Source organism: Myodes glareolus, chromosome 6, assembly GCF_982192425.1.
Source record: "Myodes glareolus chromosome 6, mMyoGla1.1, whole genome shotgun sequence".
Classification (NCBI taxonomy): domain Eukaryota; kingdom Metazoa; phylum Chordata; class Mammalia; order Rodentia; family Cricetidae; genus Myodes; species Myodes glareolus.
This window is the reverse complement of record NC_142031.1, coordinates 39154623-39175016: the sequence shown is the minus strand read 5'-3', so window position 1 is coordinate 39175016 and position 20394 is coordinate 39154623. Positions and strand designations below refer to the sequence as shown.

At 48.0% G+C, this 20394-nt stretch overlaps 1 protein-coding gene and 1 long non-coding RNA gene across 2 annotated transcripts; one reads left to right on the top strand and one right to left on the bottom strand.

The window, feature by feature from the left end:
- Positions 1–1985: 1985 nt before the first annotated feature.
- LOC146894191 (uncharacterized) lies at positions 1986–5445 on the bottom strand. Its single transcript, XR_015737976.1, has 3 exons — positions 5395–5445; positions 3031–3105; positions 1986–2056 (listed from the first exon to the last, which is right to left on the bottom strand). It is a non-coding gene; the product is annotated as an uncharacterized LOC146894191 (long non-coding RNA).
- Positions 5446–9297: 3852 nt separating this feature from the next.
- On the top strand, positions 9298–19168 carry LOC146894189 (all-trans-retinol 13,14-reductase-like). Its single transcript, XM_087907126.1, has 11 exons — positions 9298–9490; positions 11904–12086; positions 12412–12653; positions 13648–13849; positions 14668–14865; positions 16459–16578; positions 17574–17715; positions 17990–18099; positions 18178–18344; positions 18504–18663; positions 18911–19168. Exons 1-11 carry the CDS (start codon positions 9322–9324, stop codon positions 19048–19050), a joined length of 1833 nt encoding a protein of 610 aa, XP_087763252.1. The 5' UTR covers positions 9298–9321; the 3' UTR covers positions 19051–19168.
- Positions 19169–20394: the final 1226 nt, after the last annotated feature.

The following is a 20394-nucleotide window of genomic DNA, read 5'->3' as shown; positions in this document are numbered from 1 at the left end:
AGACTGAAACTGGTATTTGATAACAGCAATGCCATGGTACTTTTATCAGTATTGACCTGATATTTGTAACTGCATATAAGATGTTGAAAAAAGTTGGTATTGACCAATGATTTTGAGAATCATGGTACTGACCTGAAGAAATTTGGAGAAGTTGGTATTGACCTACAATGCTGAGAATATGATATTGACCTGTCAACTGCTGCGAAAAGTTTGACACCCCCTGTAAATGTTTGGAGTTAATGCATATGTTAAAAAATTTTAGATTTTGATACAATGTAAAAGATTTAAGAGGTGCTCTAAAATAGCGGAAGAAACATTTTCAACTCAGGCGATTCTTTTCTCCTTTAAATAGGAGACTATAACTTTAGGGAGAATGATTATTCCTAAAGCATTATAATTTATCCTGACAAGAAAGTATGGCTCTGAGACACAGTGCCCCAAAGTATCTCTCTTCCATAAACTAGATTTCAAAATAATGGTAATTTGGGTAAATAGGGAGGTCTTTATCCAAGCCAGGCGTGATTGTCTGCACTATTGCAGAAGCACAGATTGTATTAAAATTAATAAGAGAGAGTGGATTGTGGGCCCATATTACTACATGGTGTGACAGCCAAGTTCTCTGGCCATGGTTAGAATCTAGAGCAGACATGTACCCTTCCAGACAGGCTGTCTCTACCGGAACAAAGGCTCAGGATAGCTGCTCCTTTTCTTTTGTAATTACGTAGATCACCTGAGAAGAGGTGTTAATTCCAAGCCAGTGACAGAGCTGTAGCTCTGACTGTAGTCCTGCTCTAGGAAAGACAGGCCTACACAAGACCTTGTCTCAAAAGAACAGAAAGCAAAAACAAGCAAGGAGTGTGGAACAAAGGGAAAAGTGGTGGGGCTGGACACAGCCTTCAACCCTGGCCTCCGAGCACCTTTATCATTGATAGACCTGTCTTTCACCCAATGATCTCTCACCTACAAGTGATTTAACCACATCTGTGAGGCAGAAGAAAAACTCAGGCGAGAGGGCAAGGGAATCTGCCATGGCAACACTTATGCAACAAAAAGTTCAAGGTCTCAGCTAGTCTTATCCAGTTGGTGCCTAAAATCTGGAGAGAGATGGACAGACCATGTATGCACTGTCCTTGTCCTCATGGAGCCAGAAGATGATCCTGACATGACATAGGGACCCACAGGAGTGAGTGTGTGTGCGTGTATGTGCATGTGTGTGTGTGTGTGTGTGTGTATGTGTGTGTGTGTGAAGCAAATATATCTAGGATAACACATGCATATCATATTTCTCTTTTCCTTTCTTTTATTATTAAATTGACTCCTTTATTTTGCCTCTCCCATTTATCCATCAGCTAAACAGCACTGATTTAGTCATCCTGCAAATGGAAATTAGCCAAGAGCAGTACTTTTTTTGGTGGTGGAGGGAAGAGTTTCTCTGTAAAACAGTCCTAGCTGTCCTAGAACTCATTTTGTAGACCAGGCTGGCCTTGAACTCATAGAGATCAAACCTGCTGCTGTCTCCTGAATGCTGGCATTAAAGGCGAGGACCACCATGCCTGACTCTGTACCATCTCATTTTCAGACTGTTCTTGAGGATGAGAGGTGTTTACATTTTCACTGCTGTGTTGGTGAGATGGCTCACGCCTCCAAGGTTGGTAACCTGAGTTCAGCCTTGGATCTGAACACTGGGAGAAGAGGACTGATTCCAAGAAGTCATGCTCTGGCCTGCACTCCCCCATAAACAGAAAATGTTATTTAAATTCTTCCCTGTAAGCTGATATTACACGGCTTGCCCGGAAGCACATAGCAAACCGCCAACAGATAAACTGGCTCCTAACCCAACACTGTTTCTAATTTTTGTTGGGGAATGCATGATACAAACCAAATTCTGAGAGGGCTGGAGCAAGGGTGGTTCAGACGAGGGAAAGCAGATTCTTGGTGACTTTGACCTGGGTCCCCCAAAACCCTGGGGGTCCTTAGAGTCCTTCCCACCTGGTTGCTATCCACTGGTTTCTGTGGTCAGGGACTGGAGAATGCCATGGTTCTTCAGCTCTGAGATCTGTAGGGACAGGCGACCTTCAGAGTGAGGGTTGACTTCCTGTCCCCCCCCACACACACACACAGCTCTTCCCACCCACTGTATATGAAACATTCTGGAAATGAGAGGCAGGACGAATATAGTCTTCTCTGATGGACTGATTAAAAGTGTGTGTGTGTGTGTGTGTGTGTGTGTGTGTGTGTGTACATAGGCCAGAGGTGAACTTCGGTTTAGTTTCTCAGGAGACTTCCACTTTACTTTTTGCAACAGGGTCTCTCACTGGTCCATGGGCTCCCCGCTTTGGCTAGACTAGCTGCCCATTGAGCCCCAAGGTCTGCCCGCCTCTGCCCCACAACACTAGGATTATAAGCACATGCCGCCATGCCCAGCCTTTTATGTGTGTTCCAGGCATCAGACCCAGGTCCTCATGTGGGCATGACAACAACTTTTCTGTGGATTACCTCAGTCCTAACTGCGTGTGCATGTGTACGCTCACGTGAGCTCAGAGCCGAGTGCACACTAAACACTCATTCTACACTGAACTATACCCCAGTTCTAAATTCAGTCTTGTTTTGTTGAAGACAGAGTACAGCTATATTGTGCAGGCAGGCCTTGAACTCTTGTCTTCCTGTCTCAGACTCTGATGTGCTCGGGCTTACAGGCCTGCACCACCTCCTCCAGCCAAAAGTTATTCTGAAAGTTTAGCTTCTGGAGAACGCCGACTGTGCAGTTGCAGTTTGTTAATGCGCGGGACAAACGCATGTCCTTGTTGAATGCTAATAAACACAGAGGCACACAGCTCCTTTGGAACAGTGGGGTGCCTTTGGCATCCCTAGTGCATGCGGTGCTCATCCTCTGGGGGCTATGATCTTCTCAGACAGACACAATGTGTCAGGTTTGTGCTTGCCCAAGCCTGGAGTCTATGCCCTCCTGTGTCCCCAGTACACAAAAGCCTAGGTTGGCAGCAGAGGCACGCAAGAGCGGGTGATATATACCGGAACTCCTCTGAAAGCCACAAGTGCGCCACTGTCCTTGTACAATGAGGAGTGCCCAGCAGAGACACTTTCCACCTGCAAGACAGACAGACAGACAGACCAGGGTCAACTTCCTGCAGGACTCTCCCACAGACCACGATTTAAATTCCTCACCTTTTCCTAGAATAAGAAAGACATGAACTTTGGAGAAATCTATAGAAAAACCATTTAGACATGGTGGTGTACTTGGGAGGTCGAGGCAGGAGAACAGAAGAGCCTATCTCTACCCTCACCTCCCAGAGGGGGTGGTGCTGCAGGCTTTTGCTTGAGACGCTGGGTTCACATGATCTGAAGAGAAGCATGTAGCATTGGACATGTAGTACTGTAGGTCTAACACTGTGTATCATGAATATGGCTAGGGTACCCACCAAAAGAGAAAGGAAGGGAGGAAAAGGGTAGAAGAGGGGAGGACAAAACTATAATAGGATTACTTAATGTAATTTAAGAAATCACTTGATGTATGTCTTGTACATATATACATATTGGGCCATGCGTGCCAAAGCATGCGTGTGCAGGCCAGAGGGCAATTTGTAGGAGTTGGGTCTCTCCTCCCACTATGTCAGTCTGGGGACAGAGCTCAGGTCTTTAGCTTTGGCCGCAAGCGCCTTTCCTGCTGAGCCATCTCACCAGCCCCCAAGTCTCTCTACTGTTGCAAGTCTTGGAATTTGCATCAGTGAAGTTCATTTAGGCACTTTGCCCAGCCCTTTCACTCAGAAAACCCTTAACCTGATAGCCTTTTAAAACATAACAGCTAAGTAGCCCTGGCATGCACCCTTAATCCCAGCACTTGGGAGGCAGAGGTAGGCAGAGAGATTGAGGCCAGCCTGGTCTACAGAGTGAGTTCCAGGACAGCCAGAGCTACACAGAGAAACTGTTTCAAAAAAAAAAGAAAGAAAGAAAGAAAGAAAGAAAGAAAGAAAGAAAGAAAGAAAGAAACCAAGAATAACAAAAGAATCAAAACCAAATATCAGAGACAAAGTCCTTGTATAACTGGTTCCCACTCACATCACAAGCACAGATTAGGGCCAATCCTCCTACCACGTTAGACCCAAGCATTTAAAAATCATAGCTGTGATGGCTATTCTTGGTTGTCAGCTTGACTACACGTAGAATTAACAAATCTAAGCTGCTGGACAGACCGTGGGGGATTTTTCTTGACCATCTGAAGCAGAAGGAGGCACCTTAACTCTGGGCCCACACCTGCTCCTGGCAGCCTACATAAAGGACACAAAAACAGAGGCTCTGGCTTTGCCTGCTGGCCCTCACTCTCGTTGGCAAGTCCACCCTTTTGGTGGCATTAGAGGCTATTACCTCAGGATTCTGGTGTGTTCTGAAGACCAGCTGAGACATCCAGACTCATGGACTAAACAACTGCCAGGTTCTTGAACTTTCTGTTAGGTTAGTAGGATCACAGCCTGTAAGTCACTCGAACAGACACACACACACACACACACACACACACACACACACAATCAGTTCTGTCCTCTAGAGAACCCTAACTAATACATATGAATAAATGGCATATGAACTATTGTGAGATAATATTTCAGTGGTTAGGTAATCAAATATCAAAAAATGTGATAATTTTTTTTAGTTAGATGATCAAGGGTTACAATAACATTCAGGTATGTCTAACCTTTCAACCTCACAACAGACACTGTCATCTAACAAATTTACAATCAAGAACCACAGACTCAAGTTATAACAAAGAGAAAATTGCAAGAAAGGTGTTCTAATGCTATTCAAAAGCTAAGTAAGACAGTGAGCCAAAGCCAGTGATTGACAAGGAAGAGAATACTAAATTAACTGATGGAAGTCCAAACAATACTGATTTCTTAGGGAATTTCAGACACTAACTCCATTCCCCAACCGAAGAAAGAGGAAACAAGAATCTTCAAATGACCCAGGAAACAAGATACCACCTACACGTGCACAGATTCTTCTGGTTTTCAGACAGAATCACGGGAGCCATGGCTGACCTTGAACTCATTCTTTAACTGAGAATGACCTAGATTTCCTGATTCTTTTGTCTCTATCTCTCAAGTGTTAACATCACAGATATCCCACCATGGTGGCTAGAAACACCTGTCTCTGTCTGTCTGTCTGTCTATGTGACTGTCTTTCTGTCTGATCCTGGAAATAAAGCCTACTGCTGCAGGCACGCTAGACAATTGTTTTACTGCAGAACTACAGCTTCAGCCCATGACCTCCAAGAATGAAGATATATGATCATTTCCCCTAAATATTTCTAAAACTCCACATTGTCTGTCTCGTTAACAGTACAGCCCCCAAACAGCACCTCCTTCTCCAAGCAGGAGCACTCACCTGTCCATCTTGTAGTTTGTTCTCAGTCCCAAAAGAGTAAGATTTCACATTCATGCCTCAAGATCACTGTTCAAACTAGCCTTGTACTCAGGCTCTGGAAAGGGTTTGACTCGATGGTCTGAGCTCCAAGGCTCCCAGGAGAGCCACAGGCCCATATGCTCTACCTCGGCCTTCCTTCTTGGCAGCCATGCAGGCTACAAGTAAGCAAACAGTCCCTTTGTGCCATCACCAAGGTGCAGAAGGTTTCTGTGAGTCCTGAATGGAGCCCTGGGGACTGTGAAACTTCCCTCTGGAAAACAGTGGTGGTGTGGGGCGGGGAAAAGACGAAAAAACTGGCTCCATCATTCAGTTATATCTCCATTCAAGGAGGAAAAGCCTTTAAAATCTTCTATCAACTGTGAATCTATTCTAAATAAACAGGATGCTTAGCCAGATGTCTACTGCTTACAGCCCACAACGCAGGTCTGAATCGGACAAACAGGGGACTGGAGGGGTCTGGGAATGGACTATGACTGTCTAGACAGCAGTGGCACTAACCTAATTAGTGTGGTCTGTTTCTGGCCATGATGTCACTGAGACCTAGCTGGCTGATGGGGGTGAGGCTGACTGGTGGTTGCACTTTACTGAAGAGCTCTGGCTTTGTTCAGGTGCTAGACCCAGGAGGAGCTCTGGGGCTTAGGAATCTAGGCCTGTTTCCAGAGGGAAAGAAACTCAAAATACCAGATGATATCGTAACCTTGCTCAGCCAAAATGTTCAAGTGTGTTTGTGTGTGTGTGTGTGTGTGTGTGTGTGTGTGTGTACAGTTGTGGTGCCGGCAAGCAAATCCAGCATTTGCTTACACTTCAAGCATGCCAAGTGAATGTTCTACCAATAAGCTACATCTCCAGCTCACCTTATGTGTACATAAGAGCTTGCATGCTCCTGTGTGTGCAAGTGTACATCTCTGTGTGTGAGAGGGTGAGGAAGACAACTAAAGATGTTGTTACAACCCAGGGTCTGTTCAGCTTAGTTTTTTGAGACGGGATCTCTCATTTTCCTGGAATCCAACAAGCAGGCTGGGCAGGCCAGTCAGTGAGCTTTAAAGATCTGAGTGTCTCCATGGTCTTAACACTCTGACTATATATATGTGCTACAAAACTACCACACTCAATTTTTAGATATTATTATTTTCATTCATGCAGGTGTGTGTGTCTATCATGTATGTACAGATGTCCTTAGGGTATTGGATCAGCTGGAGATGGAGCTACAGATGCTTGTAAGCTGCCATGCAGGTGCTGAGAGCGGAATTCTGGTCCTCTGCAAGGGCAACAAATATTCTTAGCTGATGAGCCTCTCCCTCCCTCCCTTCCTCCCTCCTTCTCTCTCTCTCTCTCTCTCTCTCTCTCTCTCTCTCTCACTGATGTAGGGATGTGGATACACAAACAGAATGTGGAGATGCAGTTCAGTCTGGCCTCAGACTCGCTATGTAGCCAAGGCTTGCTTCTGCTTCTCAAGGGCTGGAACAACGCTCTGGAAAGCTGAGAACTCTCGCCCTGCTCTTATGCCTTTCCTCTCATGTCGTCAGGACTAGGGCAGGACAAAGGTCACATCACAATCACGAGGGACTAGACATCATGGATGCCTGTCACAACAGATGATTGTGTCAACCTGAGACAGTCTTCTCGTGGACAAGAGTTCCCAAGACCTTAGTTGCAGGGATTGATGTGTGTGGGTCAACAGAAAAACATGAGGCCTGGGACATAGATCAGAGGAAAAGCAATTGCTCATCATGTGTGAGATCTTGGGTTCAATTCCCAACAATGGCAAAAAATATGTAGATCAGAGATCACCCTCAAAAGGGTAGTGTATGCCCCTGGAGGCAGAGTCAGGAGAATCACTTTAAGTTTCAGGGCCACCTCATTTACATAGAGTTCCAGACCAGCTGAGGATACATAGCAAGACTTTGTCTCAATAAAAACAAAATAAGGGCAGGTGAAATGGCTTAGTGGGTAGAGGTGCTTACCAGCAATTTTCATGACCAGAGTTCAATCCCCAGAGGGACCCACATGGTAGAAGGAGAGAAACAGGTTGTCTTCTGACTCCACACAGGCACCATGGCAAACACAGTTCCACTTGCCCTCCTCCCGACCCACTAAATAAAATTTTAAAAAGCAAAACAAGAAGAGGCTGGGAAGACGGCTCGGTGGGTAAGAGAGCTCGCTTCGGGGGTAAAGTCCTGAGTCTGGCTCCCTAGCACATGGGGATGAAGATGTAATGACTACCGGTTGATGGTCCTAGTTCCAGGTCCTGTCAGAGCCCTAGCTTCAAAGGCACAAGGCACAGAGAGAGACAGAATAGGTCAATTGACAGTCCTCCTTGGGCCTTCTGTGTCTATATGGCAGGCATGCTGACACCCACACCAAGGAGTCAGGTGGAAAGGCCAGGGTTGTAGCATAGCGGCAGGACGCTAGATTCCACCCTTAATACCAAGGGAAGAAAAATGTGGGTGGAGGGTTCTCACACAACTGACCACCAACTTCACAGGCTCGGAGGACTAGGCGGGGAGACAGGCCTCACCACAGAGTCGGCTCTCGACTGGAGGAATCTGATCTACCTTCCTCAAAGACTGGCTGCCAGGAACAAACTGGGATCACTGACAGCTTTGGGGCTGTGATCTAGGAAGGATGTGGTCCCTTACCTGCAGCATCCCCAGGAACTAGCTTCCTCTCCCTGGAACCTCAGCATCCACCTCTCCTTTCCCCCCATCTTGGCCTGGATGACAATAGAGGATCACACACACACACACACACACACACACACACACACACACACACACACCAGCTAACCTGGCAGGGGCACAGGTAGCTTTGCTGGGCAGGCTCAGGAAGGCTTTCCTCTCACTATGTAGGAAACAAAGCAAGCATCACAGAGGCATGCCCTGCTTTATTTACATGGTCGACAGGAGCACTGCTGGGGCCTGTGAAAGGGACAAAATTCTCAGTTATGAAGTCCTCCTCCTGATGGTTGGTATTTGAGGAAATGGGCTTCCTATAAAAACAGTCTCAAATCAAGTACTTATCTCGGGCCTATTCTTCTCAAAGGCCAACGATAAGAGGGTAGAATAGCTACAGTGTCCTCTGCTGCTAACTTAAAGAGGTCATTTAGAAGCTGGTTTATCCTTAAATGCAAATGGACACACGGGCATGATGATCCCTGACGGTCTTTCTTGACGCTTGTTCCCTGGCAGCTCTGAACGTAGAGGCCCTCTCCGAGTAATTGCAATTAGGGGCAATGTCAGGGACCAGAATTCTGCAGTGAGCGACAGATTCAGGAGAGTGCTTTCCAGCTCTCAACAGGGCTCTCATGTGAAGAAATGCAGACTAGCAGAGGCTGTGTGGGGACACGGGTACTGAAATTTTCTCAGTGTCTGTAAGGGAAAGTAGAGGAAAGCTGTGAGTTGCCTCTGAGGTTTCAGCGAATCCATCACAGAACTGGCACCAGAACCCAGGTCTTCTCTGCCCCCCAGCGGGATCGCCCTCAGACCTGCAACTTGCAGCCTAGTTCGGACCAGCGGTGACCATTTCCATCCCTCATTGTCTTCCTCACTCGCATCTTCCTCACCACACGTTCTCTGGCTCACCAGACACATTCCCAACCTACCAGTAAGGGTCACCGCACAGCCCATGGAGCCTCATCGCTCAGGTGCTAAGTGACTCCTGGCCTGAGCAGGAACTAAGTTTCCCTGCAGGCAATTGAAACTGCATTGGACAAAGAGCACAAAGAGCGAGGATGGACCATCTTGATTAGCTTTGCGCTGCCATTGGTCAAAGTTCGTTGGACTGGATTTGCTTGGTGTTTCTCAAACGACAAACAACTGGAGCGGAGCTTCAGACTTAAAAGCCGAGTTCAGACAGAGAGTTCGCCTTATTCCAAGCTCAGGCTGCAAGATGTGGCTCACCTTGCTGCTGCTGGCCACACTGCTGCTGGCGGGTCTCCGCTGGGCTTATGTGGGTCTCTTCCGTGGAAACTCCCCGAACCCCTTCGCCGAGGACGTCAAGCGGCCACCTGAACCCCTGGTGACCGACAAGGAGGCTAGGAAGAAGGTTCTCAAACAAGGTCAGCTGGAGGGACTGTGGGTTCCAGGACTGCTCTCCGGCCTTCTGCTAATGCAGGACACGGACCTGCCTATCATTTGAAAAGTGCTGGGAAAACTCACGTGCATACGAAGCTCCACGTCTTAATATTCTTTGCTCCTGAAGTTTTGGGTGCGGGCACTACCCTTGACACACCAAGATGTTGGCATAACCTTGTCCAAACCCTTCCGGTTAGAATCTCTTCAGATAACAGCTGACGTAGAGTAAGAGACCTTTCACCTACTTGGTTCTAGAACCAAATTTTCATAAGCCTCTGTGCAAACTCGGGTTATGGGAAGTAGAACAGAAAAATTTCCCAACAAGTGGTTTGACAAGCAAAGTGTAGTACCAGTTCATAGGACTGAAGCTTTATAAACCTGCAGCGTTTCACTACTGCTTTGGGATAAGAACAATACACTCCATTCATCCCGACATCTGTAAAACATGAGTAGATTTGCTTGCTCCCAAGGTTTTGGATTTTTGTGAGAGGTCTCACTTTTGGATCAGAACTGGCTTCACACTCACCATGAAGCCCAGGCTCAAACTTGGAGCAGCCCTTCTGCTTCTGCCTACAGGATGATGGGATTACAAGCAGGTAACAACACGCCCAGCCTTTGAGATTCTAAAGAAGTGTTGGGGCTGCGCATAGTGGTGCAAACTAGCAATTCCAGCCTGGACTACACAGGGAGACCCTGTCTAAACAAACACCAAATAATCAAAACATTCAAATGAAAACACTCAAAAAAAAACAACAAGGATCTCTTGTCTCACCTCCAGGGGACTCTTGCTTGTAAACTTTAGCATAGGCTACCTGAATTCAGTATTTCCTGGGGACTGACCATGTATTCCTAATCCTTGAGTGTCTACTTCCTAAGGTGTACTAATCCAGGTATTTTATTATTGTTATTGTTTGTGCATTTGGGGAGGGGCAAAGATCTCATACTTGTTGCCCAAGCTAATTTAGACCTTGCTATGTAGGCCAACCTAAAATTAACAATGATTCTCCTGCCATAGAAAGAGATTACAAATGGTGGGGTTACAGGTGTGAGCCTGCTGCAGCCAGCGCAGCCTGGATAGCCGAGACTGGCGGCAGGGGAGGGGGGGATTGAGAAATGGAAACTTCTCTTCAGGTGGAGGAACAGCAACCTGTATTTTCCCCAGCAACCTTTTATACCTCTGCTCCTTCTGTGGAGGAGCCCCACCGGCCAGAAAGAACACAAACGTCCTTGTCAATTACAGACCACGAGGAAGTTCCACTGTCAGTCAGGGGGAGTGAGGGCAGCTGGATCACAACATGAGCCACCATGGCCTGAGCAATGAATTTCTTCGGGGGAACACTGTCTCTCAATGTAGCCCAGGCTGTACTGAAGCTTTCTATATAGACCAGGCTGGCCTTGAATCACTGAGACTCTTCTTCCTCTTCCTCTGAGTGCCGGGACTAAAGTTGAGAGCCGCTACATGTGCCCTGGGCAGTGATTTTTAATGAACAGATGTTTCTGGACCTAGTGGCACATTCCTGGAATCCCATGCTGGGGAGGAAAGACAGGTGGATCTCTACACAGGGAGTTCAGGCCCTTTAGGGCTACACACTGAAACCCTGTCTCCAGAAAACCCACATCAACGAGTCACGGAAAGGAAAGAAAGAAAGGGGAAATGAAGGACGAGAGCAGGAGAAAACAACAAACTCAGGTCTTGTGTTGGACAAGCTTTCTAGGTCAGGTGACTGCCACACCAGTGGCCTTTGTGAGGTTGTACTGTGACTCTCAGAGTAACAGCCGTGAGCAGCCCTGCCAGCCCCAGCTCCATTGGCATTCATAGACCTTGCTCTTCCAGAGAAGCCCAGTTCCCAGAGCCCCCAGCACAGGTTCCTCCCTCCCCGTGTTCTTTTCTTTCCGTGCTCGCATTCACAGAAATGTCTGCACTTAGATTACACTGCCTGTGCTCTTGCCCTCTTTCCGGTTTTTTCTACAGTAGTCAGTTGCTTCCTACTTTCTTTGAAAGTTATGAAAATCCCCAGGTACGTAGTAGGGTTATGACCCATCTCATCACTGTTTAATCTGCCTGCCTGGTCCTGAGTCTTTTCTGGTAATATATTTTGAGCCATATTAATCAAGAGTTCTCTGCTAAAGGCCCTAGACAGGGGTCTGTCTCTCTCTCTGTCCTGTTTTGACACTGGGTCTAATGAGCCCAGGCTGTCCTGCAGCTCATCTGTGTAACTGAGGATGACCTTGAACTCCTAACCCACCTCCCAAGTGCTGGAATCGCAGCAGTGCACCAGCATGCCCAGCTTGCCTTAGAGGTTTCTCACATAGTATAAGCTAGAGAGGTCCCCTCTGGCTCCTCTGCCTCCCTGCTCTTGTCTGAGAAGCCCACCCTCTGTCTCCTCCCCTCTCCAGCATTCTCAGCCAGCCGAGTACCAGAGAGGCTGGATGCCGTGGTGATTGGCAGTGGCATTGGCGGGCTGGCCTCAGCTGCGATTCTGGCTAAAGCTGGCAAAAGAGTCCTTGTCCTGGAGCAACATACCAAGGCAGGGGGCTGCTGTCATACCTTCAGAGAAAATGGCCTTGAATTTGACACTGGTAAGGCTTGTGTGGTAAAGGGTTGGGAGCTTGGCTCTGTCTTTGGGAGGCTAGGAACGGGTACTAATGGGTGATATTGGGTATGCACATTGGGATAATTTGGGGTCACCTATATGTTTTGGAGGTCCCAGCTTCTTTCTGGTCATCTCCATTTCTTTCTGGCCTGGCAAGAATTGGGTGTTATATGTTCTGGTAGATTCTCATAGACCGGGTGGGCAGCCCTCTCCGGGCATGAACTTGGCCAAGCAGGGCAACCTCCTCCCTACTTGGCACATTTCCAGAGACCAATTTCCTTCTCTCTGTATCTCCTTTTGTTTCCCAACAGGAATCCATTATGTTGGACGCATGCGCGAGGGCAACATTGGGCGTTTTATCTTGGACCAGATCACTGAAGGACAGCTGGACTGGGCACCCATGGCCTCTCCTTATGACCTGATGATACTAGAAGGGCCCGGTGGCCGAAAAGAGTTCCCCATGTACAGTGGGAGCAAACAGTACATCCAGGGCCTTAAGGAGAAGTTCCCCAAGGAGGAAGCTGTCATTGACAAGTACATGGAGCTAGTTAAGGTAGCATGAACCACAATCAGCACCCACAGTTCATTCCTAACAAGACTGACTGTTTCATTGGTGAAGGACCTGGTTGGGAGGAACTGAGGTGGAGAGGCAGGCAGGAAGGACTGGTCGTGTCTGTCCTACATGCAGTGTACACTTGTATATACCTGTGCCCTGCCTGACTCTTCAGCTGCCGCCCTCTCGCTGGCCTCTAGGCGGCACCTCTGGGAAGTCAGGCTTTGAGGAAGTTAGATGTCCTCTGAGAGGAGCCAGTCTCTTGGTAGTTTCGTAATTTTTGACATAGAGTCCCTAGTGTAGCGCTGGCTGGCCTGGAACTCACAGAGATCCACCTGCCTCTGCTGGGTATATGCCATCACAGCTGGCTTCTGGACTGGGGTATTTGGAAGGAATTTGAGGGCAGGAGATGTGGCTCATGCTTCGCATGTACAAAACTCTAAATAAGTTCCTGAGCACCGCATGAACTAAACAAGATGGTAATCTTAGCACTCAGGAGGTATGAGCAGAGTCATTTGTAGTTCAAGGTCACTGGGATATCTGAGACTGTATATATATATATATATATATATATATATATATATATATATATATATATAAAACTACAGTTATTTTTTGAACTGGAGAAGGAAGAGCAAGTACAGACTCATAGTGGGAAGAAGGAGAAAAATCCGGGGCCATGTTCTTGTTGTTGTCGTCATGTTGTGGTTGTTGTTGTGTTGCGATGAGGAAGACAGTCTTGCTATAAAGTCCTGACTTGGCTGTCAGTGTATAGCTCTGGTTTTCATTGAACTCAGAGAAATTCTCCTGCCTTAGAATCTCAGCGGTTGGGATAACAATCCTGAGCCACCAAGCCTGCTCAGCTTACATTTTTTTACATGTCCAAAAATTCAGACATGAGTAAGCATTTCCAGTCCTGCAGTCAGTGCCAGCTGTAAGAGAGGTGTCCAGCCTACAGGGGATCCAAAGACTCCCCCTACCCTTTCTTCCCCAGGTGGTGGCCCGTGGAGCCTCCCATGCCATCCTACTGAAGTTCCTCCCGTTGCCCTTGACTCAGCTCCTCAACAAGTTCGGGCTGCTGACTCGTTTCTCTCCCTTCTGCCGAGCATCTACCCAGAGCCTGGCCGAGGTCCTGCAGCAGCTCGGGGCTTCCCCTGAGCTCCAGGCTGTTCTCAGCTACATCTTCCCCACTTACGGTGGGTGGCGACTGGCCCAGGCTCTTCTAAGCTGCTGGTCTCTCAGCTTTTGGTCTTTCTTCCCCATCTGCCTGGCTGACAAGCCAGAATAGACCCAGGCCTGCTGGTGTTTGTCGATAAGGGTTGAGAAGTCTGTTCCCTGCTGGACACTAGTAGAAATTCTTTTTTATAAACTCGAGATTTCTTTTTCTCTTCTCCCCTTTATCTTTTTCTCTTCTCTTCTTCTTTTTCTTTTCTCTTCCTTTTTGGAGGCAGAGTCTTCCAGGCAAGCTTTGAACTCTTGTAGTGAAGGGTGCCCTTAAATCCCGATCCTTCTGCCTCCACCTCCCAGTGCTAGGATTATAGCTATATGCTGCCAAGCCTGGTTTTGTGGTGCTGGAGAGCACACCCAGGCCTTCCTGCATGCTAGGAAAGCACCTTGCTAATTGAACTACATCCTCAGTGCATTTTCTCCTTCACATCACTCACCCTCTGAGACAGGTTCTGACTTTGTTCACGCTGGTCTGGAACTCTCTGTGGGCTCGTCTGGCTTTGCTTCACTCATCCTTCCATTTTAGCTGTGAGGCTGAGTCGGTGACACTGCTCAAGGGCGAGTGTTCTCTGTAGCCATCAGTGTCAGTGACTTCCTTGGTCTCTGCAGGATAGTGTTTCCAGGGAGTGTATTTATATTCCTACTAAGCTCAAAATCTGCACTGGGCCAGGAGCACTGGATCCTGGGGTGCACTCATATGGTCCTTCACAGGAAGCCCTGTTTCTTCCAGAATGGTGCCAAGTGACCACTCTTGAGCACTCATATTTTCTTTCCTTTCATTCTGTAGGAGTAACCCTCAGCCACACCACCTTTTCAATGCATGCTCTGACAATTGACCACTACATACAAGGTGCATATTACCCCCGAGGAGGTTCCAGTGAGATTGCCTTCCATACCATCCCATTGATTCAGCGTGCCGGGGGCGCTGTCCTCACCAGGGCCACCGTGCAGGGTGTGCTGCTGGACTCTGCTGGGAGATCCTGTGGTAAGAGACCTGCACTGAGCTGTGGGGTCACTGGGTTGGGGTTAAAGGGACCTGATGTCTCTCTATAGGTGAATCAGCCTGTCCATTGAGGGTAAGATCCTGGGGTCTAGGCTGGTGAGACAGTTGATAAATATTCCAGCCACTATGCCTGATGACCTCGGTTGATTTCCCACAGTCTACATGTTAGAAGGAGAGAATTGGCTCTGTAAGTTGTGCTCTGAGCTCCACATGTGGGCCGCAGTACCCTGACCACCACACAGAATAAAGGAAGATTTACAACTGTTACAACAGGTCATGATTGACAGAAAGTTTTTGTGAGAATGGCCAGAGATTGAGGTTGGACACAGAGGCTACAGCAGACCACAGAAACTCTTGCGATTACTGAAGGTTGATTATGGGAACACTGTGGACATAGAACTTGTCAGCAGTGAAGGAGGCCCAGTGTTCTTGAGATGGGAACACTTGGCTAAGGATAAGCAAGACCTTATGGATGGGTAAGAAGAGCCAGAGATGGCCAACACAGAAGCATTTGAGGGAAGGGCTGAGTGTGAATGCCTGGGGCCTCCTTTGCTCAGAGAAACTTCTAGGTTTGAGAAAGGAGGACCTAGGAGATATCTGTCTATAGTGTGGCTATAGACAGAACTAAGATTTTGAGGCACGGTGTTAAGTGGTCAGGGTAGTCCTCAATTAGCTATACAGTGGAGGCTGCCCTTTTAGCCCCTGGTTGTCCTGCTTCTTCCTCCTAAATGCTAGGATTACAGGCATATGTCACCATGCCATGGCTACAGCTACAGCTCTGAGAGAAATGTATTTCACACTTTCCTGGATTTTGTTTTTATGAAGGATAGGGGTGCAGTGAACCTAGGGGCTCACATACGCTAGACAAGTGGGGTACCACTGAGTTAGATCCCAGCCCTTAGGTAAGTTATTTTACTGTTGACACAGAGGCTGCACTTTAAAATGCTGCTGTTTTAGGCAGCAAATGTGGCTCCATAGATATTGGTCCACTTCTCTGACAGTAGCCCAGCTCCTCAGTCAATGGCCTGTGGGAATTCTGTTCCTGCAGGCACTGGCTATGTCATTGCTGAATTTTAATGAGACTCTGGTGTCAAAGGCTAGGGTGAAAATGTACTAGCTCAGAGAGGCTGAGCAGCAGCTAGCTGGCCTTCTCTCTGCTGGCCTCTCCAAAAGAGAAGGTCCTTCTACTCTGTATAAATAAAAGAAGCAATGCTAAGCTAAGTCCCTCCCTTCTCCTCTCCATGCACCTATCATCCTAGAGACACCCATGACTCTGGGATTACTTTCTGTCAACTAATTTGGCCTCCACACACAACCTTGAATTTATTTAGTTACTGGGAATGCAAAATCGGGGTTCACAATGTGATCAAATTTTCCACACCATTTAAAAGAGATATGGAGAAGGAGATTAAGCACAGCTTCTGTGCCAGTAGAAAAAGAACTCACTGAAGGGCTGGGATATAACTCAGTGGTACAGCGCTTGTCTGGTGTGTGTGAGCCCCTAGGTTCACTGCACCCCTATCCTTCTCTTCTTCAGGAGCTCACAGAAGCTCAGCCATATTCTTGTGTCTACAGGTGTCAGTGTGAAGAAGGGACACGAGCTGGTGAACATCTATTGCCCCATCGTCATCTCCAATGCAGGAGTGTTTAATACCTACCAGCACTTAGTGCCAGAGAGTGTCCGCTGTCTGCCAGGTAAAAGGCTGGTCCTCTGAACTGGTGTTCAACTCTGGAGCTTATAACTCGGTATAAGTGATGCTCATCCTCTTGTTGGGCACCCCTCTGGCTGTCTGTCTCTGCTCTCTGTAACCAGCACCATCACATTTACATTTGGGGAACCCAGGACCGCACAGGTGAAGGGCCCTTCACAAGGCAATGGCAGAGCTCTGAGGACCCAGTTATGTCTGATGTAAATGTCTAACCTTTGTTAATCAGGCTGAAGATCCAAAGTAAAGTATATTTGCTTAACCCTGCCTGAGAAACTGGGACTCTAATAGGAAAGGACTCTCGAAGGGCAGAAGAGGACTGGGGATGAAACTCAGCTGATTAGTAACTTGCCTAGCATGCATCAAGCCCTGGGTTTGATCCTCACAAACAGGCAGGATAGCTGTGTGGGATTTGGCGTTAAGCCTGCACCAGGCAAGTGGAGGCAGGAAGACGAAATATTCAAGTTCATCCTTACCTATGTGAGACCCTGCCTCAGGGAGTAACAAGGGCCGCTGTTATTGCAAAGGGAAAACAAAAATCAAAGTACTTGCTGCTAATCTGGTGATCTGAGTTAGATCTCCAGGTGGAAGAAGACAACCAAGTTGTCCTCTGACTCCTCCCTGCACATCCGCACAAACACTAGTCCATGTGCACCTACAGTTTCTAAAGGGGAGGACTGAGACAGTCTGATTGTCCAGAGGTGCTGTGAATTAGCTCTGTGGGAGCTGGCACCTATGGCCAATGGTGCATGGAGCAGAGCTGACAGAGGAGGAAAGAATCTGAGGCTGATTGCCACCACCAGGAAGGGCAGGTCCCTGCCAGGATCCTGTAGAAAAAGCTGTAAAATGGCTAGGTCTCTGTGGATGCTGGCAGGTGAGCAGCAAGCTGCAGATCAGAATGGGAGTATCCTGAGGTTATTCTGGCAGGAGGACCTGTCTGGTCACACATTGCTGCAAAGCAGTCCTCACTGGCTCCCTCTACAGATGTGAAGAAGCAGCTGGCAATGTTAAGGCCTGGGATCATGAGCATACTATCACTATTCATCTGCCTGAGAGGAACCAAGGAGGACCTGAAGCTTCAGTCCACCAACTACTATGTTTATTTTGACACGGACATGGACAGAGCGTAAGATGGGAGGGGTGGGAAGTCTGATGGCTCTGGGCCTCCACCCTCGGGACCAGGCTTCCACCCTTGACATGGTTCTAGGAGTCGCAGTAGGATGTGTGTTGAGGGAGCAGGTGCACGGTCCCCAGTGAACTTCCAGAAAGGCTTTTGATACAAAAGCTGTGTCTCTTCCACCCCGTGGGAAGTTTCTGGAAGTGAACCATCTTCTGGGTGCTGCTGGTGGCTTCAGAGGAAAACGGCCTAGAGATTGGCAGTCACACCATCTCATTTACAGGATGGACTGCTACATCTCTATGCCCAAGGAAAAGGCTCCAGAACACATTCCCTTTCTTTTCATTGCCTTCCCATCAACCAAGGACCCAACCTGGGAGGACCGATTTCCAGGTAGGGCTCTAGGTCCAGGGGAGCTGGGTGTGGGTCAGGGCAAGGCCAGGCAGCAGGAACATGACCTTATACCTGCAGATCGATCCTCAATGACTGTGCTGGTACCCATGGCCTTCGAGTGGTTTGAGGAATGGCAGGACGAGCCACAGGGCAAGCGGGGTGCTGACTATGAGACCCTCAAAAATGCCTTTGTGGAAGCCTCTATGTCCGTGGTCATGAAACTGTTCCCGCAGCTGGAGGGCAAGGTAGGGGCTGACTTCACAATTATGGAGATGAAAACACACCCCTTGACTTTTGTCTTTTCCTGGGATCAGAGGTAAAGCAGAGGTAACAGAGTTCAGAGGGAGGGTCAGGCCCTGTCAAATTCCCTTGTTCACCTTTGCCCTGCCCTTTTGCCTCCTCAGGTGGACAGCGTGATTGGAGGATCCCCACTCACCAACCAGTACTATCTGGCTGCTCCCCGTGGTGCTCCCTGTGGAGCTAACCATGATCTGGCTCGTCTGCATCCTTATATGATGGCTTCCCTAAGAGCCCAAACCCCCATCCCCAACCTCTACCTGACAGGTACATTGCCTCCCTTTGCCAGAATCTGGGCTTCCCTGACACAATCTTTGGTTCCCATCCTCAGATCCCACTGTCCCCTTCGGCTCCCATACCAGGAACTGGAATACCTTGGCTGACTACAGTCCTGGGGTCTATCTGAAACTGTCTCTCTTTGGGTGGCCCTGAAATGGAGGGATGTACACAAGAACAGTGGCTTGCCCATCCTCCTGTGGGTAGACATTCATGGGCCACTGCTTTTGATTTCTAGGCCAAGATATCTTCACGTGTGGGCTGGTAGGGGCCCTACAAGGGGCCTTGCTGTGCAGCAGTGCCATCCTGAAGAGGAACCTGTACTCAGATCTGCAGGCTCTTGGCTCAAAGGTCCAGGCACAAAAGAAGATGAAGTAGCCCATTCAGAGCTAAGCCAGAGAATGGCACCTCCCCAACTTCTTTCTCATGGTGTCCTTCTGCAGTAATTCCTTGTGCATAGATTCCAAACCGCTTTGCTTCTGATACCTGCTGCAAATCGAGTTCTCGTCTGCACCTTGCATTTCTACTTAAGGCCTAGTGTGGGCTGCACAGCCTTGCTTTCTCAGGATGAAGAATGCTCCCATGCCTCCCCCACACCCAGCACTGAGCAAGGGTCAAACACTCAGAACCCCTGAGGGTGTTGGCTATTGGAGTAGGTTGGTGCAGTTCTGCCTGAAGCTTTTTGCTCTACCCCCTCTAGTATTGTGCTGCTCCCTCTGTCAAAGGGAAGGGTCACTAGCGTGGGTTAGGGGTGACCACTCTCTAAGTGAGCCAAGGGGCTCTCGGCCTTCAGCTTTGTCCTCTGATGAAGCAGCCAGAAGGAGCATTCCAATCTGAGACAGACCAAGAGACACCACTGCACCAGCAAAATGTCCCATACATCAGTCCGCTGAGATCTTGACTACAGAGTGTCCAGCCTGGCAGGAAGGGGATGAGATTGGAGACATTGGGTGTGAATACAGGAAGCCCAATGTGCACTGAACCTAATGTTGACATTTGTAGTTGCTGGCACATATTAAAGGCTGAGTATTGTTTTCCAAAATGCTTGGAATAAGAATTCCTTCACATTTTGTAATATTTGCATATATATGAGAAAACTTGGTGAATGGGATCCTGGAGTAAAGTCAAATTCATATGCTTGGATGAGGAACAACAATTTATGTAATATTTTTAAACTTGTGAGCATTGTATGATCTGTCACGTGAGTTCCTGCTATTACAAAGCTGCTTTGGGCTCTAGAATAGGGATTCTCCACCTATATGAAACAGTGGGATGTAACATGAGGGGTCAGCTTGTTGGGGTTCTGTCTCGCCCAGTACCCCACAACCGGCATGCCCCAAAGAGAAAATCACACACAGGACTCCTTAACATTATAAACTGATTGGCCCATTAGGTCAGGCTACTTATTAGTTCTTATGACTTATCTTAACCCATTATTCTGATCTATGTTAGCACATGGCTCCGTACCTTTCCCAGGGGGGCAGCTTACTATTTTCCTCCTGGTCTGCACTGGAGTGGCTAGGGGAGTTTCCTCCTCCCTAGCCTTATCCTATTCTCATTGCCCCGCCTCTACTTCCTGTCTGGTTGACCCGCCTTTACTTCCTGCCTGGCCAATCAGCGTTTTATTAAAATACATGATTGACAGAATACAGATAATTCTCCTGCACCAGTGGGAAGAGGGTGAAAGTTTAAAACCTTTCACTCAGTCGAACAGGCACCAAT

Coding starts and splice junctions, on each gene's coding strand:
- LOC146894189 (XM_087907126.1), top strand. CDS start 9,322: ATGTGGCTCACCTTGCTGCTGCTGGCCACACTGCTGCTGGCGGGTCTC. Junction 9,491..11,903: donor GAAGAAGGTTCTCAAACAAG/GTCAGCTGGAGG, acceptor TCCCCTCTCCAG/CATTCTCAGCCAGCCGAGTA. Junction 12,087..12,411: donor TGGCCTTGAATTTGACACTG/GTAAGGCTTGTG, acceptor GTTTCCCAACAG/GAATCCATTATGTTGGACGC.